Here is a 21,136-nt window from a genome sequence, read left to right as displayed (position 1 = left end):
ATGAAACCAACCCTTCAAAAAACCAATCACACCAAATTTCATCCATAAATTCATTGATCTCACCGTTCATCCATCAAAGATTCCATTTTGACACATCTCACATTACATTATGGTATTTGTCGAACAAAAACTTGTGATCCACACATCCTTGACATGAACAAACCCTTTCCACAACCTTGTAATTCAAATCCATGCCACTCCACCAAAGCCAAACTCAAAATTCCTTCATTTACCCATCCATCAACTTAAGATTCTATTTCAAGCCCCCTCATAGGCCAAAATACTCATAACTTATATCCTCATGATTCCCACACCTCTAAAGCCATCACACACATCCATTAGACTCCAAGTACCCCAGGATACCCACCTCCCAAATTTCAGATCCAAAAGTCCCCATTTTGTCCTTCGTAGACAAAGATTCTAAATCAACCATTCTCATTGTTCATTACTCTCAAAATCTTAGATATCCATCACGATAGCTCCCCCAAGATGCTCAAATCTTCCTAAAACCTCCACCAGATCCCTGATCGACCATCTACTAGATTTCACTCCCAAAAATGGCCATTTTGCCCTTCATCCAAAAAGATTCCAAACCAACTATTCTTATCGGTCGCCACTTTCAAAATCCAAGATCTTCATCGAAACACTCCATCTAAGACCCCCAAACTATACTAACACTACCATCAACTTCCTAATCAACCATTCATTCAATTTCATACCTCAAAATACCCATTTTCCCCTTCGTTCAAAAAGATTCCAAATCGACAAACCTTATTGACCGTCATTCCTCGAATCTAGGATTTCCATAACAACACACTAGCCGAGACCTTCAAACTATACCAAAATCCTCATCAACCTTTTGATCGACTATTTTTCAAATTTCATATTTCAAAATGTCTCTTTTATCCATCGTTTAAAAAGATTCCAAATGGATTATCCCTGTCGCCCAGTACTCTCTAAATTCAAGATATCCATCGTTATACATCATCCGACACCTCCAAACCCCATCAAAACCTCCTGATTGATGATTCATTACATTTCAGACCCTAAAATAACCATTTTACCCCTCATCTATAAAGAGTCCAAATCGAGGTCTCTCATTGGTTGTTACTCTCCTATTTCAAGATCTGCATTGCGGTACACCCTTCAATACACCTAGACCACGCCATCACCTTCCTAAACATCTTGATTGACCATCATCCATTTTTAGACCCAAAATGACCATTTTACCCTTTCATCAAGGAAAATCTCAATTTAATGTCCCCTGTTGTTCGACACACTGCAAATCATGATTACTCACTCTGGCACACGCCTCGAGGCCATCAAACCTATCATCACCCTTTTCGAACACCTTGGAAATTTTCATTACAAAATTCCCCATTTTACCCTTCCATCTACGAAAATTCCAATTTGTGTGATCTCGTTGTTCGAGATAAACCTTAACATCTTGAACTTTTTATTTCATCCCATGAGTCTTACACATTATACCCCCTTGGATTTGCCTTCTCATTACAAAAACCCTTCCTTCTATTTTTTCATTTAAGTCCTTGCACATTTTTTAAAATCACCCCAGAGTCCTCACTAGACCTAGAATCAATCCTAGCCCTAGATTTGAGACCCCCTTGCTTCTCCACCCTAGGATCGGCCTAACCCTCACTTCCACACCCCAAAACCCTAAATTCTAAAATCTTAGCCATCCCCTCTAGTTTCGGCTCCTAATTTCGAATTTTAAAACTTAAATTTCAAATCCCCCTAATTCTAGACTCTAAATGAGGGGAAGACAAGTGTGAATGATTTAAGGAGCCTTGTCTAGAAGACCCCATCCGTTAGATTAGCACAAATAGATCCTAACCCTCCAACCACTTTAGCCAAAAAAACCCTAACTATTCTCACTTAAACCCTAACTAGACTCTAATCCAATTCAGACCAAACACAACTAAACCCCCAATTCGATCCCTTCCCAATCGACCGAACCAACCCATCTCCATTCGGTTTTAATGAAAACCTAAGAAAAAATAAAATAGAAAAGTGGAAAACCAATAAAAAAAATCAAACCAACCTTAGAAAAAAAAGGAAGACATTTCCTCCTCTCTCCCAGGGAAGCTCTCTCATTTGGTCTTCTCTCCACCAAGACTCTTCCAACCGAAGCCCTCACCATCTTCCTCTCCATTCTCTCACACTCCCTCTCTCCCAAGCTCCCACCAAACTCCACCTTCTCTCTTAGCTCTACCACCATCGAAATCTTCCTCTAATCTTCTTCCTCATCTCTCTCTCCCTCTCTTTCACTCTCTTGGCTTCCCCTCACCTTCCCCCCTTGAAACCCTAGGACAAACCCCACTTTTTCTCCATTCCTCTCCACCACCAAAATCCCCACCATCCATTATCATTTTCCTCTCTCTAATATGTGTCTACTCACCTGAACTAAAACCTCTCCCCCATTTTCCTCTAAAGAAGCAACACCCAACAGCCTGGAGCTTCCACACTAGGTTCTGACTCAAAACACAATTCAAAACAACAAGAAACAAGTGGAGGTTCAGTTCGGATTTGCAGCCCACTGCATTGAACAAGTTCAGCATTGCTCTCCATCCTCTCTACTGTCAACCACACACTAGGTATTTTCCATTTCTTTCGGTCATCAAACTCTTTCCTATAACCCTTGGCAGCAAGGAAGAAGGGCCGCACATAGAGGTAATCGTCCTCAACCTCTCAAAAGTAATTTACAATTTTTTTTGCATCTTTTGTGCATAGGTTTTAGTTGCCTTATGATCTTTTCGTGTAAGGTTTATGTTTGTTTTATTATTGGCATTACTTTTATTCGTTCTTTCTCATGTTCTTTAACTCATGTCATGCTCTAGTCCATTGTGAAGGACTGTCCATGGGAGATAAGCTCCTTGGAATTCAATCTTCTCCCTCCTCAAGTACGAATGTGGGAGGCTTTGGATAAAAAAGGAGTGGTTGTGTAGTCATCTTCTCCTTTTCTCCTCTAAGAGCCTCCCATACCCGGGAAGAGGAAGATGAGGAGATTGAGTCTCATGAAAGAATGTCCCTCTCATGGTAAGAACTTCATTGGACGTGCTTAGTGCCGACTCTCCTATTTCTACAAGCTGTTCAACCATTCTGCAACTATTGCCACTAGATCTTATCAACCATTTTTTTCTTTTCTGTTATTTTTATTTCTACAATCTTTTATATTTATTCTTGTTTGTTTCTCTATTTTTCATATCTGAATACGTTCAGTTCAAGGCTAAGGTGTCTCGAGGGGTTTGAGGGCTGTAGAAAGGACAGACGCCCAGTTCTTGTCAGGAGGGGTTTCTGCAAGTTGCCTAGTCGATCTACAGCTACCGCCACTGGATCTAGATTCTAGATCATTTATTTATTTATTTATTTTATTTCTTTTATTGATTCTCATATTTTATTAAATTTTGATTTTTATTTATTGTCTTGTTTAAATTCAAAACATTTAATTTCAGCAATAATAGATTTTATTTTCGTATTTTCAGCCATTTCCGATTGCATTCTCTTGTTCGGATCTAAGTATATATTTTTCACTTGCTTCCTTATGGATACAACCTGTTCTCACCCATTTACTACATTAGCAGTTGTTTGAGAAACGGTAAAAATTATAAATGTTTAAACTAGTGTTCCGGGGTGTTTAACAACGCGCTTCCGAGCACACCAGTCAACCTGGCTATTAGAGCCTCGTACTCTGCTTCATTTTTCGATGCCTCAAATGCAAACTGGAGAGTGTACTCTAGCTTCACCTCGCTAGGTCCATAAAGTATCAGCCCAGCTCTGCTTCCTTGCTGGTTAGATAAGCCATCAATGTGGAGGATCTAGGTCTCCTCATCCCAGGCTGGGGACTTCCTTGTCTAAGAGAGGCGCTACACTAGTTAATGCCTCCAATGTGTTAACAGGCTCAGTCACCCTAGGGTCAGTGTGTTGAACGTACACTCAGCGACAAAGTCTACCAAGACCTACGCTTTAATTACTGAGTGCGGCTCGAACTGAATGTCGTACTCAACTCAATTTCCCACTTCATTAACCATCCTGAGACCTCGGGCTTCTAAAGGACATGCCTCGGAGGTTGACCAATTAAGACTATGATGGTATGGGCTTGGAAGTAAGGGCACAACTTCCGAGTTGCCAAGACTAAGGTGAAGCTAACTTCTCGATGTCGAGGAACCTGGTCTCAGCTACATACAATACTTTACTTATATAGTAGATGGGTCGTTGCACCATGTCTACTTCTCTTATTAGTACTGAGCTCACTACCTCATCACTTGTAGAGAGGTAGAGTTTCAATTCGTCTCCTGGCTCAGGTCGGGTTAACATTGGTGGTAAACTTAGGTATCTTTTAAGCTTGTCGAACGTGAGCTGGCACTCCTTGATCCACTTGAAGTCTTAGTTCTTTTTTATTGCCTTAAAGAAGGGTAAGCACCGCCCAGCCGACTTAGACATAAACCGGTTTAGGGCGGCAATTCAGTCCGTTAACTTTTGTACTTATTTTATTGACCTAGGTGATCTCATGTCTAGGATTACATGGATTTTGTCCGGGTTGGCTTTGATGCCATGTCGGTGCACTATGTAGCCAAGGAACTTGCCCAACGTGATCCCAAAGACACACTTGTTCAGGTTGAGTTCCATGTTAAATTTTCTTAAGATTTGAAAAACAATATTTAAATCATCTATAAGAGATTTTGAAAACTGGGTCTTCACGACCATGTCGTCAACATAGCACTCAACTTTATTACCAATCAAAGGTGCCAAAACTTTGTTTACAAGATGCTAGAAAGTTGCTCCAGCATTTTTAGTCCAAAGGGCATAACTTTATAACAGTATAACCCTAGCTCAGTTTCAAAGGTTGTTTTTTCCTGGTCGTCTAAGTCCATCCGGATTTGATTGTAGTCGTAGTAAGCATCCAAGAAGCTCAACAACTCTTGCCCCGAGGTTGTGTCTAATAGGCGGTCTATTCTTAGGAGCAGTAAACTATCCTTTGGGCAGGCTCTATTGAGGTCAGTGTAGTCGGCACACATGTGCCACTTGCCATTGGCTTTCTTCACGAGCACAGGATTGGCTACCTAGCTTGGGTACTAGACTTCTCTAACAAAGTTTGCTGCAAGGAGCTTCCCAATCTCCTCATCTACTATCCTCCACCTCTCTAGGGCGAGGTTCCTTTTCCTTTGCCTGATTAAAGGGTCCACATTAAGCTTGTGAGTAATCACAGATGGGTCTATGCCAGGCATTTCTGCTGTCGACTATGCAAAAGCATCTAAATTTTTAAGTAAAATCTTACTAGTTGTAACCAAAGTGGTTCTGCTACGCTCTAATCTAGTTAGTCTTCGTGGGCTTGGTATCAGAGATTGGGACCAGGACAGTATCCTCCATAGGTTGAGCTCGCTCATCTGTGTGCTCAGGGGGTGACTCCAGCTTGATGTCATCTGGTCACCTCGTACGGCCCCTACTCCATACCTTGTCGGAAACTTTATTGAGAGGTGGTAAGTCAACACCACCGCGTGGAGTGCATGAAAGAAGGGCCGACCTAAAATTGCATTGTAGGGGGATGGGGTGGCGACCACCAAGAAGGTGAGCTCGAACCGAACTACATTGGGCTCCAATCCTGTTGCACTAGCACTTTAATTCAGCCTAAGGGCCTCACCACGTCTCCACTGAAGCCGATGAGTAGCACATCTGCTGGCTACAAGTCTTTTTGCTCTAGCTGCATCTTCTCAAAGGCTTCTAGGAAAAGGGTATCTACTAAGCTCCCAGAATGGACCAGAATCCGCTTTACCTCGAAGTCGTTAATAATCATTTTAATGATGAGGGCATCATTGTGCGGATATTGGATCCCATGAGCATTGTCCTCAGTGAAGTAAATAACCTCCTCCATACGAGGGTGTTTCAATGGGTTCTCTTCCTCATGTTCGAGCTCCCAAATTGAGTTCTTCCCCACCGCTGTGCTATAACCTGCTATGATTGGGCCTCTGGTGATCATGTTGATCATCTCATGAATTGGCTTCTCCGGTGGTGGTGGATCCTGAGATGGCTGATCACAATCTTGATGCATGCTCGATTCTAGTGATTCCCTGGGCTGGTCGGCTAGCTGGCCATCTCTCTTATCGCACTTGATGAATCATTTAAGGTAATCACGATGGATCAGCTCCTCAATCTCGTCTTTCAAATTCCGATAACTCTCTATGTCATGGCTGATGTCACGAAGGAAGTTGGGTTGCAGTTGGCATGGTCGCCTCTCATCCTAGGTGGCCATCTCACATACTTGGTTGTTTTAATCTGCATTAAGATCTCACCCCTCTTTGCAATTAGGACGGTGTGGTTCCGAGTCTAGACTGGTGGGGTTTTGGATCGCATGCTTGATCTAAAACTTTGATGTGGTGATCTGCTTCATCTGCTGTGGGGTGACCGGCTTCTCTTTGGTGACTTTCTTCTTCACCACTACTTACTACTCCCCGCTTCTTCTTCTGCCCGCTTTCTTTCCTAGATAGTCGTAACTCTATCTGGGACCCCAACACCTCCTCCGCCTTCACGAACTTATCGGCTTCAGTGAGGAACGCCTCCATAAAGGTTGGGGGTTCAATTCAATCTCCCAACGTAAGTTGGGGTGGCGGATGCCCTTCACCATTGCAACGAGTTATACTGTCAGGTCGAGGTTAGGAATCTGAAGACGCTCAAGGTTGAACCTTTTGATATAATCTCGAAGAGTCGTACGGCCACTGGATGATGTTTAACAGACAGGTCATGGACTTAGGGTACCTCTTGTTGGTGGTGAAGTGCATACTGAATAGATCCACGAATTGATTCCAACTCTTAATGGAGCCCGCGACCATTCCTGAGTACCACATCTGAGTTGTACCTTGGAATGTCATCGGGAAGGCTATATAGAGGCTCGCATCATCTGCCCCATGAAGTTGCATCAGGGCCTGGAAGCTATTAATGTGACCCATTGGGTTGGTCGTACCGTCATACGATTCCAGGCTTGGGGCTTTGAACTCCTTTGGCGAGGTCTAGGTCATGCGCGATGCTGTTGGTTGCGTGATGACCTAACTAACTTGTTCTTTTTTCTCAGCCTCCTCATTGTTGGTGGAAGCGAGGTGGCTTTTTCCAATGCTACGACATGAGTGTCAATGACAAGGTGTCATGGCTTTGCTGTGCTCCTCTACTAAGACCTGGTTTTGGTTGTTAAGTTGATGAGGTGGGTCTAGGACCTAGTCCTGGTTTCTAATATTGGGCGGATGGTCGCCTAGCTGTTGGTTGCTCTGGTTTACATTTGCTGGTTCAAAGGATTCTGATTTGCATTCAGGTTTTGTTGTTGGTTCATGTTCATGTTCTGCTGTGGTGGTTGTGGCTGTTGTGGTTGTTGTGGCTGATGTGGTCATTGTGGCATAATGAAAGCGGCAAAATTTTCCTCCCAATCCTACATCTAAAGGTTCATACTATGGACGTATTGCACCAGTTCGTGGAACTATTGCACATCGATCCCTGCGGGAACCATAGATGGATCAACCGTGGGGAGAGGGGCGTTCACCTAGTGCAATAGGAAGGCCTAGTTTGGCACTGCTGGTATTCCATGCAAGGTCAAGGGCATTGTAAGCTGCCTGATGGTCACAAATAGGACTTTTAGGTTTACTGCGGACTATTCTTGCCCCCCTGTGACTTGGTTGTTGATGTTGGCGAGCTAGTTTTTGCTTGAGGAAGCCATTGAATCAGTAGATGGAGAAAGAAGGTGAGAACTAGGCTTTTTGTTGCTCGTTCCCATAGATGACACCAATTGATGTAGTGCGATCTGGACACTCCCTATTGGAGGGCAGCTCAGACGTCGGTCTGCTACGTGGCTGGGTTGAACTGCAAGAAAGTAGGATCAGAAGTCCCGGGGTACTTTACCCGATTTGGGCACTCCAATGCTTAAGTTAGTGAAGAGTTTTGGTAGAGAACTTGATTGCTTTGAAAGCTAGTGAGAGAGCTAAATCGTGTGTATGTTGTGAGGCTGGAGGCGATGCCTTTTTATAGGCGAACTGCCATGGCCCTCACAAAACATGTCTAAGATCACCAGGCCACGTAACTCGAAGTCCGTTCTACACCCGAAGGTGGACTCCGTGTAAGCTGATAAGGCTTATCCGAGTTCCTCCGATCTAGGCAGGATAAGGATAAGATTTATTGACATGCGGTGTGATCCCGAAGAGATCGGAGACAATTGGCTCACTTCTAGAAGGAGATTATGTGGCATCCTCGACAGGTCAATGTGACGAGCTACTTAGGCCTCGGTCTTAGCTAAATGACCTGAGATACCCAAAATGACTTGGACTGCTAAAGTGTCATGAGGTTGACAGGTCGCTCTATGTCCACCATTAGACCTGTTATTGAAGGCTTTTGCAACTTTCACCTATAGAAATGAAACAATATAATGAGTGAGCAAACTTAGGAGCCTCACAATAACCTCAATGCCATCTTTCCAGTGGTCTTGGTTCCGATTCTTTCCACCATTGAAAACGCAATAACATTAGAATATGGCCTATTGTTTTGTAATAAATGGAAGACGACTCAATTCATTGTCCATCCACTTATGTACGAATAATGTTAGAATATGGACCAGGAGCGGAGCTGTACTAAAGACAATCAAGTGGATGGAGAGAATCAAGTACCAATGCAACTACATGCCCTCTTCTTGTTCAGTCTCAAGGTAGAAGACAATGAACAGTGCCTTCTTTTGAAGGGTTGTTTTGATATTTTTAAAAGTTTTAAGTCACACATGCCATCATGTGATATAGATAACTAATGGGCTGCTAATGGCAGGGACTAAATTGATAGTTTTTAGAGTTTAGGTACTATAGTGGCACATTTTAAAGTTTAGGTACTAAACTAAGACTACCCCTAAGAAATTGGCTTTCCTCTCAAGTTTCTTTATTTTAGATTCCATTCACTTTTTGTGAAATTACTTACTTGGGTAAATGTTTCCTAGGAAATACTTACTCAAATAAGTGCATTACTCATATTATTTTATTTCCCAGGTAAATATGACAATGACCATTTTAACCATAAAAAGCCATTATTAAAAGGGCAATTTTGTCCCATCAAAGTATTGGAATTTTCTCTCAAGGTGAAAAAATTACTTACCCACCTGAGGGCCCTTAATGAGGGAAAAATATTTTTTTCATGAACCCCACATAAAATTGAAAAAAGAACATAGATATCTAAATCAATAAGAATTAAAATCTCATTAACCAACTTTCCCCTTTATCAAAATGAAAAAATTGAACGGGCTCTTGTTGGCTTCTCAAAAGCAATTCGATGAAAACTTCAACCCTCCAAACAGGCCTTTTTAGCTATCGGGCTTAGCACTTTTTATTTTGGATTTCCTCTGACGAAAGTGGTCCTACACGGCTAGAACCACCTCACTCATACTCCCTTACCTACTTCTTTCGGACTGATTCAGGTCGGCCTATTTTCAAAATGCAAGTTTTATTTTCATGTCCGTAATAAATATAAAATATATGATACCGAAAGGTATGATACCACCGAATTCGAATGTGCTTCTTGCACACCGCTTCTCACACCGACCTCATGTTTCAACCGCACATGGAAACATCTTCCGTACCTTGTGTTATTAGTTAGATGGAGATGATTCAAATACACGGTGGGATGCGACTGTGAAGTAAGTGTGAAGTGCGCTTTATGAGCAGCAAATTTCGATTCGATACCACCCGCACACCACCACGTGGAATATTGATGAATACCACCTGGTTAACACTTTTTTCGATACCGGTTGATTGGTTAAAGTTTTCCGATATAACAAGTCGAAAACGCGTGGCGATATCATTTTTACGGAATAATACAGAACTGCAGATTACAGATGCAGTAGAGGATTCGAGCTCACCGGCATTAACCGTAACATCGAGTTCCCGACATTTTTTTTTGGTAGAAGAGTTCCCAACATAATTCAATCACGATTTACGACGTCTTCGGCGCGAACATCTTCCCTGCGCAGTTCACCAGATCTAGTTTTATCAGAAGATATTCATTTCTGTTACCGAGAATTAGACGTTGCAGGCGTTGGATCAGAACTGAATAGCAATAAAAATGAGGAGGTCTGCATCTCCATCTCTCTCGATCCAATATCACATTTTGATGTTTTTCTTCAGTTGTGTAGAGCTTGATTTGGATCTCGTGTTGCAGGGCTGGAGATGCGTTGGGAAGGAGAGGGGGGCATAGGCAACTGAAGCAACTGAGCGGGGGAATGAGGGGACTGTTGGGGCGGTTGTCGGTTGCAGTCGTTGTTCTGCTGATCTGTACCATCTCTCTGCTCTCGACGATGAAAGGAAACACTGCAGACTATGGATCGAAGGTTCGTTAAATCAAGCTCAGTGTCATGTAGACTATTTAATTGTTTGTTTACTCCGGGTTCTCCGTTGTGGCCTTCTCTTTTCGTGAATTTGATTCTTGAAGGGGATCTCGATATTTTGGTGACCCATGAGTGGAATTAAGAATGTTTGCCTAATACAATTAGCAGAAACACAGTTCGTATACGACTTAAGTTGGTTTTAGATGGAATTTAGATAAGAAAATGGTGGACATGCTTGCAAAGATAATGTGCGCATTTCCCCTATGCTTTTCAGAATCAGAGAATGAAAAGAATTTCTCATCAGCAGCTAAGCGTAAACTTGAAGAAAGAGTCTTATACCTCCGCAGACGGGTAAATTGTAAACCAATGAAAAATAAAAAAAGAAAAAAAACTTCAATTAGGAAAACTACCAAAGCCTTTTCAACAATTTCGTAGTATAGACTAAGCTCCTTCACGTAATCAAATCTCCATGGGCATAGAAGGGCCAAATTTTAGAAATCTGGGAGTTGAAGGAGATTCAAGAGTTTTAAGTTTTAACAGGATGGTTAACTGGAAATCAGAAAATCTCTTGGAGATACATATATGCTGTGAGAGAAATAGAAAAGATATTGTGAGTTAGGCTCCATTTGGAAGGAGTATAAATACAAATATGTAGAGCGCAAATCCTTGTATTTTGTATTATTTTGTATGTATTTGTACAGTACATATTTGTATTTGTACTCCTTCCAAACTAAGCCCTAGGAGCAAATGTAACATGGCTACCTCGTTCTGCCAATGGGTTGGCAGATGAATTGTCATAACCAGGGGTTGAGGGATCAGATGTATTGGGGTCACCTACTGTGAAAGGAAATGAAATTGCAACTGTGGGGGAGTAAGCTGAGGCTAACCCAAATATATATATATATATATAGCTTTTATAGAAGGTGTTTCATACTAGGATTATCATCTTGCTTGTTTGAATATTTTGGTAGAACTATCACATCAATAGCAAGTAGTTGTAAATCAGTAGATATACTTGGATGGGTTTCTAGACTTTTATTCTATTTATTGGCACAGAGCTCATTTGGAGTTTGTTCACAACCAGATCAGTTGTATCTTGATCATTGGATTCTTTAGTCTATTTTCTGTAGGGTTTTGAGAAACCTTGTATCGCATGATGCCCTCTAATGAATTGTGTGAAACTAAGGAAGTTTCTATTTTTTTCCTCCAAAGAATCTTGTAAACCAACATACTCTTTAGTGTTCTCAGATTCTTCAACTTGAAATTAAAGCAATTTTTGTTGTTGTGGGATCTCAATCTCTTGAATATAGACTTTATTTGGCAACTCTTTGCAAAGATCAAAGTTTCTTTTATTTTATCCTTTAATTTTTTTTTATAGGAAACGGTAACTTTCATTAGATAAAACCAGAGGAACAACTGTCACCTTCTAAAGTAAAAGGTGACCCCTGTATAACAAATAACTTACAACACTGCACAAAACAAAACCTCCCGATTCACCCCTTGTTTTGCTAGGTTGTCAGCTAAAGCATTTGCTGACCTCCTAGACCAATATACTTGCTTGTGAGGCTCAATAATTCCCTTACATGTTGTCTAAGGGACCATGTTCCCAAACTATTTGATTGCAGCCAACCTACTACTAATTTGGAATCCCCCTCCACTTCTAACTGTTGAAAACCCAATTGCTTGGCCCATCTGAGCCCCTGGAGGAGAGCCAAAACTTCACCTTTAAGCGAGTCCCTCAAACCTATTGGACCAGAATACAAAGCTAGGATTTTTCCTTCCGCATCTCTGAACACCCCCCCCCATTCCAGGAGGTCCGGGGTTCCCAATAGAGCTGCCATCAAAGTTCAGTTTGACATTACACTGCATAGGAGGGGACCAAACTGCTTGTATGGTAGGTGATGAAGTAGAAGACCTTGGTAAAATACTCCAGCCTCTAAACAAATCATCTGTAGAGACATCTTTGAACAGTTAAAGAGTTTTCAGCCAATGTACTGCCTTGATGGTGATCCCTTCAATAGCTTCAGGAGCTAATTTTTCTTTCCCTTGGAAAATCCTATTATTTTATCCTTTAAAATTCTGAAGTATTATTGATAATGGCCTTCTTGTTTCTTTGGCAATCTAGACACATAGGGAATCTTCTTGTCAAATCGACATCTTGCTTATCCCTATGGTCAAACTTCCTTAAGACGTATAAGTAAATTCTGTCTCCTTGATAAGCAACAAGTCTAGGCCTATAGGATCAATCATTTGTAAGAACATAGTGATAGACCATAGACTCTGATAGCGATCTGATGCCAAACTAGTGAAGGAAAAACTTGCAAAATGTGAAGAAAGAAATAAAATAACCAAGGTTTAAAATTCTGGTGTTTGTGAATATGTCGCATAGAAATATTATAAGAATTATAGATATGGAAATATTATAAATGTGATAGTTCAGTGGACTCCAAGATCAGCCAATTGTCTAGCTGACCAGTTGGCAAAACAAGGGGTGAATAGGGAACAATGTTTTTGGGCTCAGTTGTAAGACAAAGATATTAAGGCTTTTCTTGTTTTTTTCATGAAGGTAGCTGAGGCTACCCATGATTTGTACATGCATAATTTCTTTAAGGAATAAATTTTGATTCTGTTACTGATAAAAAAATGTGAAATATGTAGAAATATATAGTGATATTCGATGAAATGATAAGCAAAACATGTAAACACCTTTTCACATTATTATCTTTTTTTTTTTCTTTTGAAAAAGGTAAAGTATTGTATTAAATATCCAAATATGAACACCCATGTACAAAGATATTTTGTACATCATCCATAGGGCATCGGGGAGAACTATCCAACAAAGCCATGAAACCATGGTTAATAGAGAAAACAATACTCTACAAAATTGCCCTGTAAAGTTTAGTTTTAACTTTTGTCGACAAGATATGATTTGCTGCAAATTTAGAAAGATTTGATTTGATTGATTACAGATTTGAATAAATTTAGGAAAGATTAGATTTGAATAAAATTAGGAAAGCCATATCCTATGATTAAGGGAAAGATTTAATCAATCCCTAATTGAGAGAGATTCTAGGAGTAATTGAGAGAGATCCTAGGAGTTTGTCTCTCCTATCTTTTCTTATTTAAGTTGTATGCTCAACATGTTTTATCAACACATTATCAATACAGAAGTATTTCTTTTTCTCTCCCTCTTCATTTCTTCTTCTCTTCCTCTTTATTTTTCCACATGGTATCAGAGCTTTAGGGTCCGATCATGAATTTTAAGGCCGCCATGGTTGGCTCTGGTTCAGCCTCTTCGGATGCTACCAGTGGTGTGACATCTTTGGAGGGAGGTATTCAGTCAACGGCCATCTCTCTCTTTGAGAATTCTCTTCAGATTACCATTCACAAATTGAATGGAAAGAATTATCTTGAGTGGTCTCAGTCCGTGCGGTTGGTGATCGACGACAAAGGGAAACTCGGCTATTTGAATGGCGAAGTAAAACCGCCAGCCACTAATGATCCAAAGTACAGGCAGTGGCGTTCTAAAAATTCTATGGTTACCGCTTGGCTGATCAACTCTATGGATCCTGTGGTTGGAAAACCATTCATGTTCTTGCCGACTGCTCGTGATGTGTGGGAAGCTGTTAGGGAAACCTATTTAGATCTGGATAATCATTCACAACTATTTGAACTGAATACCCGAATGTGGAAGATGCAGTAAGGTAAGCGTGACGTAACTGCTTATTATAATGAGATGATGGCTGTTTGATAGGAGCTAGATTTATTTGAAGAAGAAGAATGGGAGAGTCCAAGTGACAGTGCTCGGTACAAAAAGAAGATAGAAAGAGGCCGGGTCTTTGTCTTCTTTGTCTTCTTGTTGTGAACTTAAGGATTTAACCTCGGGGAAGATGATTGGGGGTGCTAAACTAGATGGTGGCCTCTACCTCTTTAATAAATGATCAACCTTTGGAAGGCAAGACCGACATACTTGTTTCAGCTCTATCTCGGTTTCTAGTGACAGTGAAGTTTTGTTATGGCATTATCGGTTAGGACATCCTAGCTTTCAATATTTAAAACATCTATTTCCCAAGTTATTCATGAATAAAAATCATTCGTGTTTTAAGTGTGAATCTTGTGAATTAGCAAAACATCATCGTGCTGTTTTTCCGTCCCAACCATATAAAAAATCAAAACCATTTATCATGATTCACAGTGATGTTTGGGGTCCTTCTAGAGTAACAACTCTTTCTAGAAAGCGTTGGTTCATTACTTTTATTGATGATCATACTAGGGTCACTTGGGTTTTCCTTTTAAAGAGAAATCAGATGTTGAAACTGTGTTTAAAACTTTCTATAACATGGTTTAAACACAGTTTCAGACTCAGATTAAAATTTTACGAAGTGATAATGGAAAGGAAATTTTTAACAATGTGTTAGGGAATTTTTTTGCTGAGAAAGGAATTGTACACCAAAATTCGTGTAATAATACACCTCAACAAAATGGGGTGGCTGAAAGGAAAAAAAACATCTCCTTGAAGTTGCTAGAGCCCTAAGTTTTCAAACTAAGGTTCCTAAGTATCTTTGGGGAGAAGCTATTTTAACAGCCACTTATTTAATTAACAGACTGCCTATACGAATTTTGGATTTTAAAACACCCATATAGGTTTTCATTGACTGTTTTCCACTCTCGGTTAGTGACAAATATTCCCTTAAAAACTTTTGGAAGTGTGGCCTTTGTTCATAACCATGATCCTAAACGTTCAAAACTTGATCCAAAAGCACATAATGCATTTTGTAGGCTATCCCACTAATAAGAGAGGTTACAAATGCTTTGATTCAGTTTTGAAAAGGATGTTTGCGATTATGGATGTCACATTCTTTGAAGGAACCTCCTACTATAGACACTCCCATTTTCAGGGGGAGAGCAACACTAGTGAAGATGGTCTTTTAGTTGGTTTTGATTTAATGTTTGAATTTGTCCATAATGATGTTCCTCACAACCAGTCACCGAAAGAAAGTAAGGTAGAAAATACAAAATCAGTGGAAACAAATGAATTAAATATTGAAAATGAACAACCTTCGGTGATGCCATCTCAAAATAAAAAAGCCGAAACAACAGAGATGTGTGCGAAACAGTATAAAGGCCTTGTATATTCAAGGGAAGATCTAGCACTGAAAAGGAGAGGCACTATTATGCAGCATCAACAAGAATTTGATTTGAGGGTGGATCATGAAATTCATAATAATTCTCCAAAAATATCTGAAAATATTCCTCCAGGTAATTCTAATTCTTTCAGTCAGCTTGATCTTCCCATTGCTCTTAGGAAAGGTGTTAGGTCTTGTACAAAACATCCTCTGTCAAATTTTGTATCTTACAAAAATATTTCACCTTCATATTGTGCCTTTATTTCACAAGTGTCTAGTGTTTCCATTCTTAACAGTATCCAGGAGGCTCTAAATGTTCCCGAGTGGAAAGAAGCTGTTTTTGAGGAGATGAGAACTTTGGAAAAGAATGCTACTTGGGAGAAAGTGGATTTGCCGGATGGAAAGACAATGGTTGGTTGTAAATGGGTGTTCACTCTGAAGTACAACTGAGATGGATCCTTGGAGAGATATAAGGCTCGCCTAGTAGCTAAAGGCTTTACTCAGACGTATGGAGTGGACTACTCTGAGACCTTTTCTCCAGTGGCGAAACTAAATACAGTTTGAGTGCTCTTATCTGTTGTAACTAACCTTGACTGGCCACTGAATCAATTGGATGTGAAGAATGCCTTTTTGAATGGAGACTTGGAAGAAGAAGTATATATGGACCCTCCACCTGGTTTCACTAAGAAGTTTGGAACTAAGGTATGCAAGTTAAAAAAGTCTCTATATGGACTTAAACAGTCTCTCAGAGCCTGGTTTGAAATATTCACAAGGTTCGTTAAAGGTCAAGGATATAGTCAAGGACAATCTGATCATACTCTTTTCACAAAAAGATCCACCGAAGACAAGGTATCGGTTCTGATTGTCTATGTTGATGACATAATCTTGACTGGAGATGATATTGAAGAGATGGGCAAACTAAAGCAGAGCTTAGCCAAGTAATTCGAGATTAAAGACTTAGGCCAGCTAAGGTACTTTCTTGGAATGGAAGTGGCTAGATCAAAGAAGGGCATTGTGGTTTCGCAACGAAAATATATTCTAGACCTCTTGAAAGAAACTGGAATGAGTGGATGCAAACCTTCAGACACTCCGATAGAAGCTAAGGCTAAACTCGGAGAAGTTAAAGATGGGTTTCCAGTAGATGCGGGTAGATACCAAAGGCTGGTAGGAAGATTGATTTACTTGTCACATACACGTCCTGACATTGCCTTCGCTGTGAGCATGGTGAGTCAATTTATGCACTCCCCGTACAAAGAACATCTTGAAGCTGTGTATCGAATTCTTAAGTATCTAAAAGGCACACCAGGAAAATGACTCTTCTTCAAGAAAAATGAGAAGAGAGGGGTTGAAGTATATACATATGCGGATTGGGTAGGCTCAATCACTGATAAAATGTCAACTTCGGGGTACTGTACATTTTTTTGGGGAAATTTAGTTACTTGGAGAAGCAAGAAGCAAAGTGTAGTTGCTAGAAGCAGTGCTGAGGCTGAATTCAGATCAATGGCTCAAGGAGTGTGTGAGGTTCTTTGGCTAAAGAGGGTGCTAGCAGATCTTAAGAGACCAGTGAGTTTTCCTATGAAACTGTATTGTGATAACAAGGCAGCTATCAGCATTGCTCATAATCCGGTTCTACATGACAGGACTAAACATGTTGAGATTGATAGACACTTTATAAAGGAGAAACTTGAAGAAGGAATAATTTGCATTCCGTTTGTACCAACCACTCAACAAGTTGCAGATGTTTTGACTAAGGGCTTGTTGAGACAGCCATTTGAATTTCAAGTTAGCAAGTTGGGCATGATAGATGTCTTTGCACCAACTTGAGGAGGAGTGTCGACAAGATATGATTTGCGGCAAATTAAGAAAGATATGATTTGCTTCAAATTTAGAAAGATTTGATTTGATTTGATTGATTACCGATTTGAATAAATTTAGGAAAGATTAGATTTGAATAAAATTAGGAAAGTCATATCCTAGGATTAAGGGAAAGATTTAATCAATCCCTAATTGAGAGAGATTCTAGGAGTAATTGAGAGAGATCCTAGGAGTTTGTCTCTCCTATCTTTTCTTATTTAAGTTGTATGCTCAACATGTTTTATCAACACATTATCAATACAGAAGTTTTCTTTTTCTCTCCCTCTTCATTTCTTCTTCTCTTCCTCTTTATTTTTCCACAACTTTTAATACTTAAGGTGACATGGAAATTAGCATGCCGGAGAGGAGAGGTGAAGGAGAATTTCTTCCTGCGACAAGATGGAGGTGTGAGCTTGGGGTCAAAGCAAAGGAGTTGATTCTAGAGGAGGGTAAAGGTAAGAGCAACTGTCATTGAAGTTCAGGGAAGGTAGAAGAGCAACCATTTTTCTTCTAGGAAGCATTATGCAATGGCTAAAAGGTTTCATTGATGGAGCATCCTACTCAGTCAAGTTCAAAGGTTGGAAGAGCTCTCTGGAGATTCAAAGGAGAAGATATACAGTTGAGCTGAAAAGAAATCAGAAGGGCTGGTTTGTGGTGGTTACTGAACTCTTTGGCAATAACAAAAAACAAATGGCTTAAGCAAGCTACTGGTTGGAAAAGGGTTGCAGGAAAACTGCAAGAGTTCTTGCTAAATAAAGAAACAGAGAGGTTGAAATTTGAAAGGTGATGGAGTGGATGGTGAACAGATGAAGTACAGACAGGCAGAAGCTGAAGAAGACATTTCTGTTGCATCTAACAGCAGAGGAAATTCAGGCAATGGATTGGGAAAAAATCAACAGCAGAAGCTTTCAGTGGCATGCTCAAACAGATTACAGAAATTGACATTGGAAGGAGAAGAAGCTGAGTGGGAAAGGAAGTTAGTTGTAAAGGCAGGGAAGAAAGTGAATGATTAGAGTTCTATTCGAAATACCATTGTGAACAAACTCTATATTAGCTCCAAGTCTTCCATTTGGCCTTATGATGACAACAAATCCATTCTTGATGTTGGGGATGAAATTGTGGATTTCTCAGCAGTCGAGACTGAAGCGGGGTTGATTTTGGTGGAGAGGTAGTTGTGTTCCTGCAACAGTAAGGAGATTGAAGATGCAGCTATCACAGTAAAGCTTTAAGTGCTACCATTTACCCTTTGGAAGGAGTCGTCTCTTGACTGAATCAGTGTTTTAAAAGCAAAAGGCGCAAAAAAAGTGCAAGGGCCATTTTGCGCCCAAGGTACAAGGCGCAAGGCAAGGCATGTGCCTTTTTGAAGCAAGGTGCAAAAATGCAAAAAAATTAAAAAAAAAAAGTGAAAACAATTCAAAAAATCCAAAAAAGTAAAAAAAGGCAAAAAATTCTTAAAAGTGCAAATTATTAAAATATTAAACACATTATTAATTAAAAATATAAACTTCAATTTTAAAATAAATGCTTTCAAAAACCTATTATATTAAATTAAAATACATAAACATAACATGTAAGACATATTTAAAATAAATATTTGAAAATAAAATCAAGCATAAAATGTAAAACATATTCAAGCATGTAAACTCTTGATCTCTTTATTTTTTTCCCAATTGCATTATTTCAAATAGCTAATGTGTTGTTAAACATTATGCATTCTTGATTCTACGAGCCACCTTTGTACCAAGCCCCTCGAGGCAAGTCCAAACAAGTCCATATTAAGGTCTAAAATTTGTAATCCCTATAAAAAAGAAAGGTTTTATAACTTGAAGTGTCTTTTAAAAATATCTTTTATGAGGATGAAATGATGAATGAATGAACAACATTAGCAAATATGAGGTTCTTTTTGCTAAACAAAAAAAATGTACAGATTTTCAAAACATGCACGTTTGGGCTGAAGCACAAGGCACACTAGGCATGCACCTTTTGAGAATACTCCACCTGGGACCTAGGTGAGGCGCATACCCTAAAATGCACCTTGCTTCTGTGCATAGGCGCACCTTTTAAATCATTGGACTGAATCACTAGAGCCCTCAGAGGAGTTATGATGGCTTTCAATACCTCCAATCTTGAAGCAACAAAAATAAAAATCGCAGGGATGAAACCAGAAGATCTACCTCACACTTTCAACCTATTCTTTAATGGTGTCTGGAGCAAGGTCTAGTTGGCGATGAGAACTGAAGTGTTGCTCTGGAAGGAGCGTCTGGGAGTTGAAAACGAAGATAAGGTGGAGGGGTGGTGCTTACATGGAGGGAGGAGAGAGGCTGGACCATTGGAGAAGAGGGGATGAAGGTTTATTTTAGGGAAGCTGAACAATTGAAAAAGGGGGAGAGAACTGAGGTTGGCATGGGGAAAGAAATAAATTTAAGCAATTTTGAACAAAGAGAGGAGGTGGGAAGACCACTTTCGTAGAAGTGGTTAGAAGGGGGACTACATCAAACCCTATGTGGGGTCCACATCTTGTGAAGAATGTTAAGAGTTTTGGTGGTTTGTGTGAACCGTTAAGAATGTGGTCGGGCTTGAATTGTGACTCGATTAAGGAAGTTTGTGGTTCATGTGACTCATTAAAAGTTTTTGAGTCAGATCTCATTGGGTTCGACAAGAGATGATAAGGTGTATCTTCTTCTTCAATAAAAGCTATGGAGAAGATTGTGTCAAGCTCCCAGTGTCTGAGTTTGATGTGATGGATACTGTTAATGGTTCGATTAACACTAGTTCAGTCCTAGGTCTGAAGTAAGAAAGAAAGAGAGAAGAAGAGAAAGAAGGAAGGAGAGAAAGAAAGGGATTAGCTAGAGAGAAGATCAAACACTCTCTCAGTTGACCCACCTTTTATTTATAGATTGTGCATTAGAATACAAAAGGCAATTATGTCCCTCATTAAGTATGGGATACACAACTTAAGCATAGACAAAATAGACAACTCACCTTTAATTAAATGACAAAAGACTAAACTACCCTTATGCTGCTGACTCTAACACTCTCGCTCAAGATGGTGAGTATATATCATATAATCCCAACTTGTTACATATGTAATCCACTCTCCCCCGACTCAACCCTTTTGTAAACAGATATGCCCACTGATTTCTTGAACTCACATGTGCCATAGTTACTCCACTAATCACCTTTTCTCTTACAAAGTGGCAATCAACTTCTATATGCTTTGTTCTCATGAAAAACTAGGTTAGAAGAAATGTGGACTAAGTTTTGGTTATAACAGTACAACTTCATAGGCCTGTCAATTGAGAACCCCATCTCTTGCAAAGGTTTTTAAGCCACACTAGTTCACATGTAGTATGTGCAGTGATTTAAAAGGCGCGCCTAGGCGCACAGGCAAGGCGCATTTTGGGGTATGTGCCTCACCCAGGTCCTAGGCGTACCCCTTTCAAAAGGCGTGCGCTTGGTGTGCCTAGGCATGCGCTTGATGTGCCTTGCGCCTCAGCCCAGGCATGGTACAAAGGCGACTTATAGAATCAAGAATGCAATATGTTTTACATCACATTAGCTACTTGAAGCAATGCAATTAAGGAAAAAAAGGAGATTGTGGGTTTTACATGCTTGAAAATGCTTTATATGTTTGCTTTTATTTTTAAATTTTCATTTGAATACACTTTACATGTTATGTTTATGTATTTTAATTTTAAATAATTGGTTTTGTAAAACATTTTAAAATTTATGTTTATATTTTTAATTAACATTATGTTTAATATTTTTGAATTTTTTTTTGCATTTTAATTTTTTTGGCCTTTTT

At 39.9% G+C, this 21,136-nt stretch overlaps 1 protein-coding gene across 1 annotated transcript in view; it reads left to right on the top strand.

Annotated features, from left to right (window-relative positions):
- The first annotated feature begins 9,785 nt into the window (after positions 1-9,785).
- LOC148865512 (O-fucosyltransferase family protein) overlaps positions 9,786-21,136 on the top strand; it is a 44,686-nt gene continuing 33,335 nt past the window's right edge. Inside the window, exons 1-2 of the mRNA XM_088981109.1 lie at positions 9,786-10,097; positions 10,186-10,354. Of these exons, the coding sequence (XP_088837235.1) occupies positions 10,090-10,097; positions 10,186-10,354 (177 nt within the window). The 5' untranslated portion in view covers positions 9,786-10,089. The remainder of the gene's footprint in view (positions 10,098-10,185; positions 10,355-21,136) is intronic.

The sequence above is a fragment of the Nelumbo lutea genome, chromosome 3, assembly GCF_056320005.1.
Source record: "Nelumbo lutea isolate HS-2025 chromosome 3, American lotus-T2T, whole genome shotgun sequence".
NCBI classification, from domain to species: domain Eukaryota; kingdom Viridiplantae; phylum Streptophyta; class Magnoliopsida; order Proteales; family Nelumbonaceae; genus Nelumbo; species Nelumbo lutea.
This window is presented reverse-complemented; position numbering and strand designations above follow the sequence as displayed.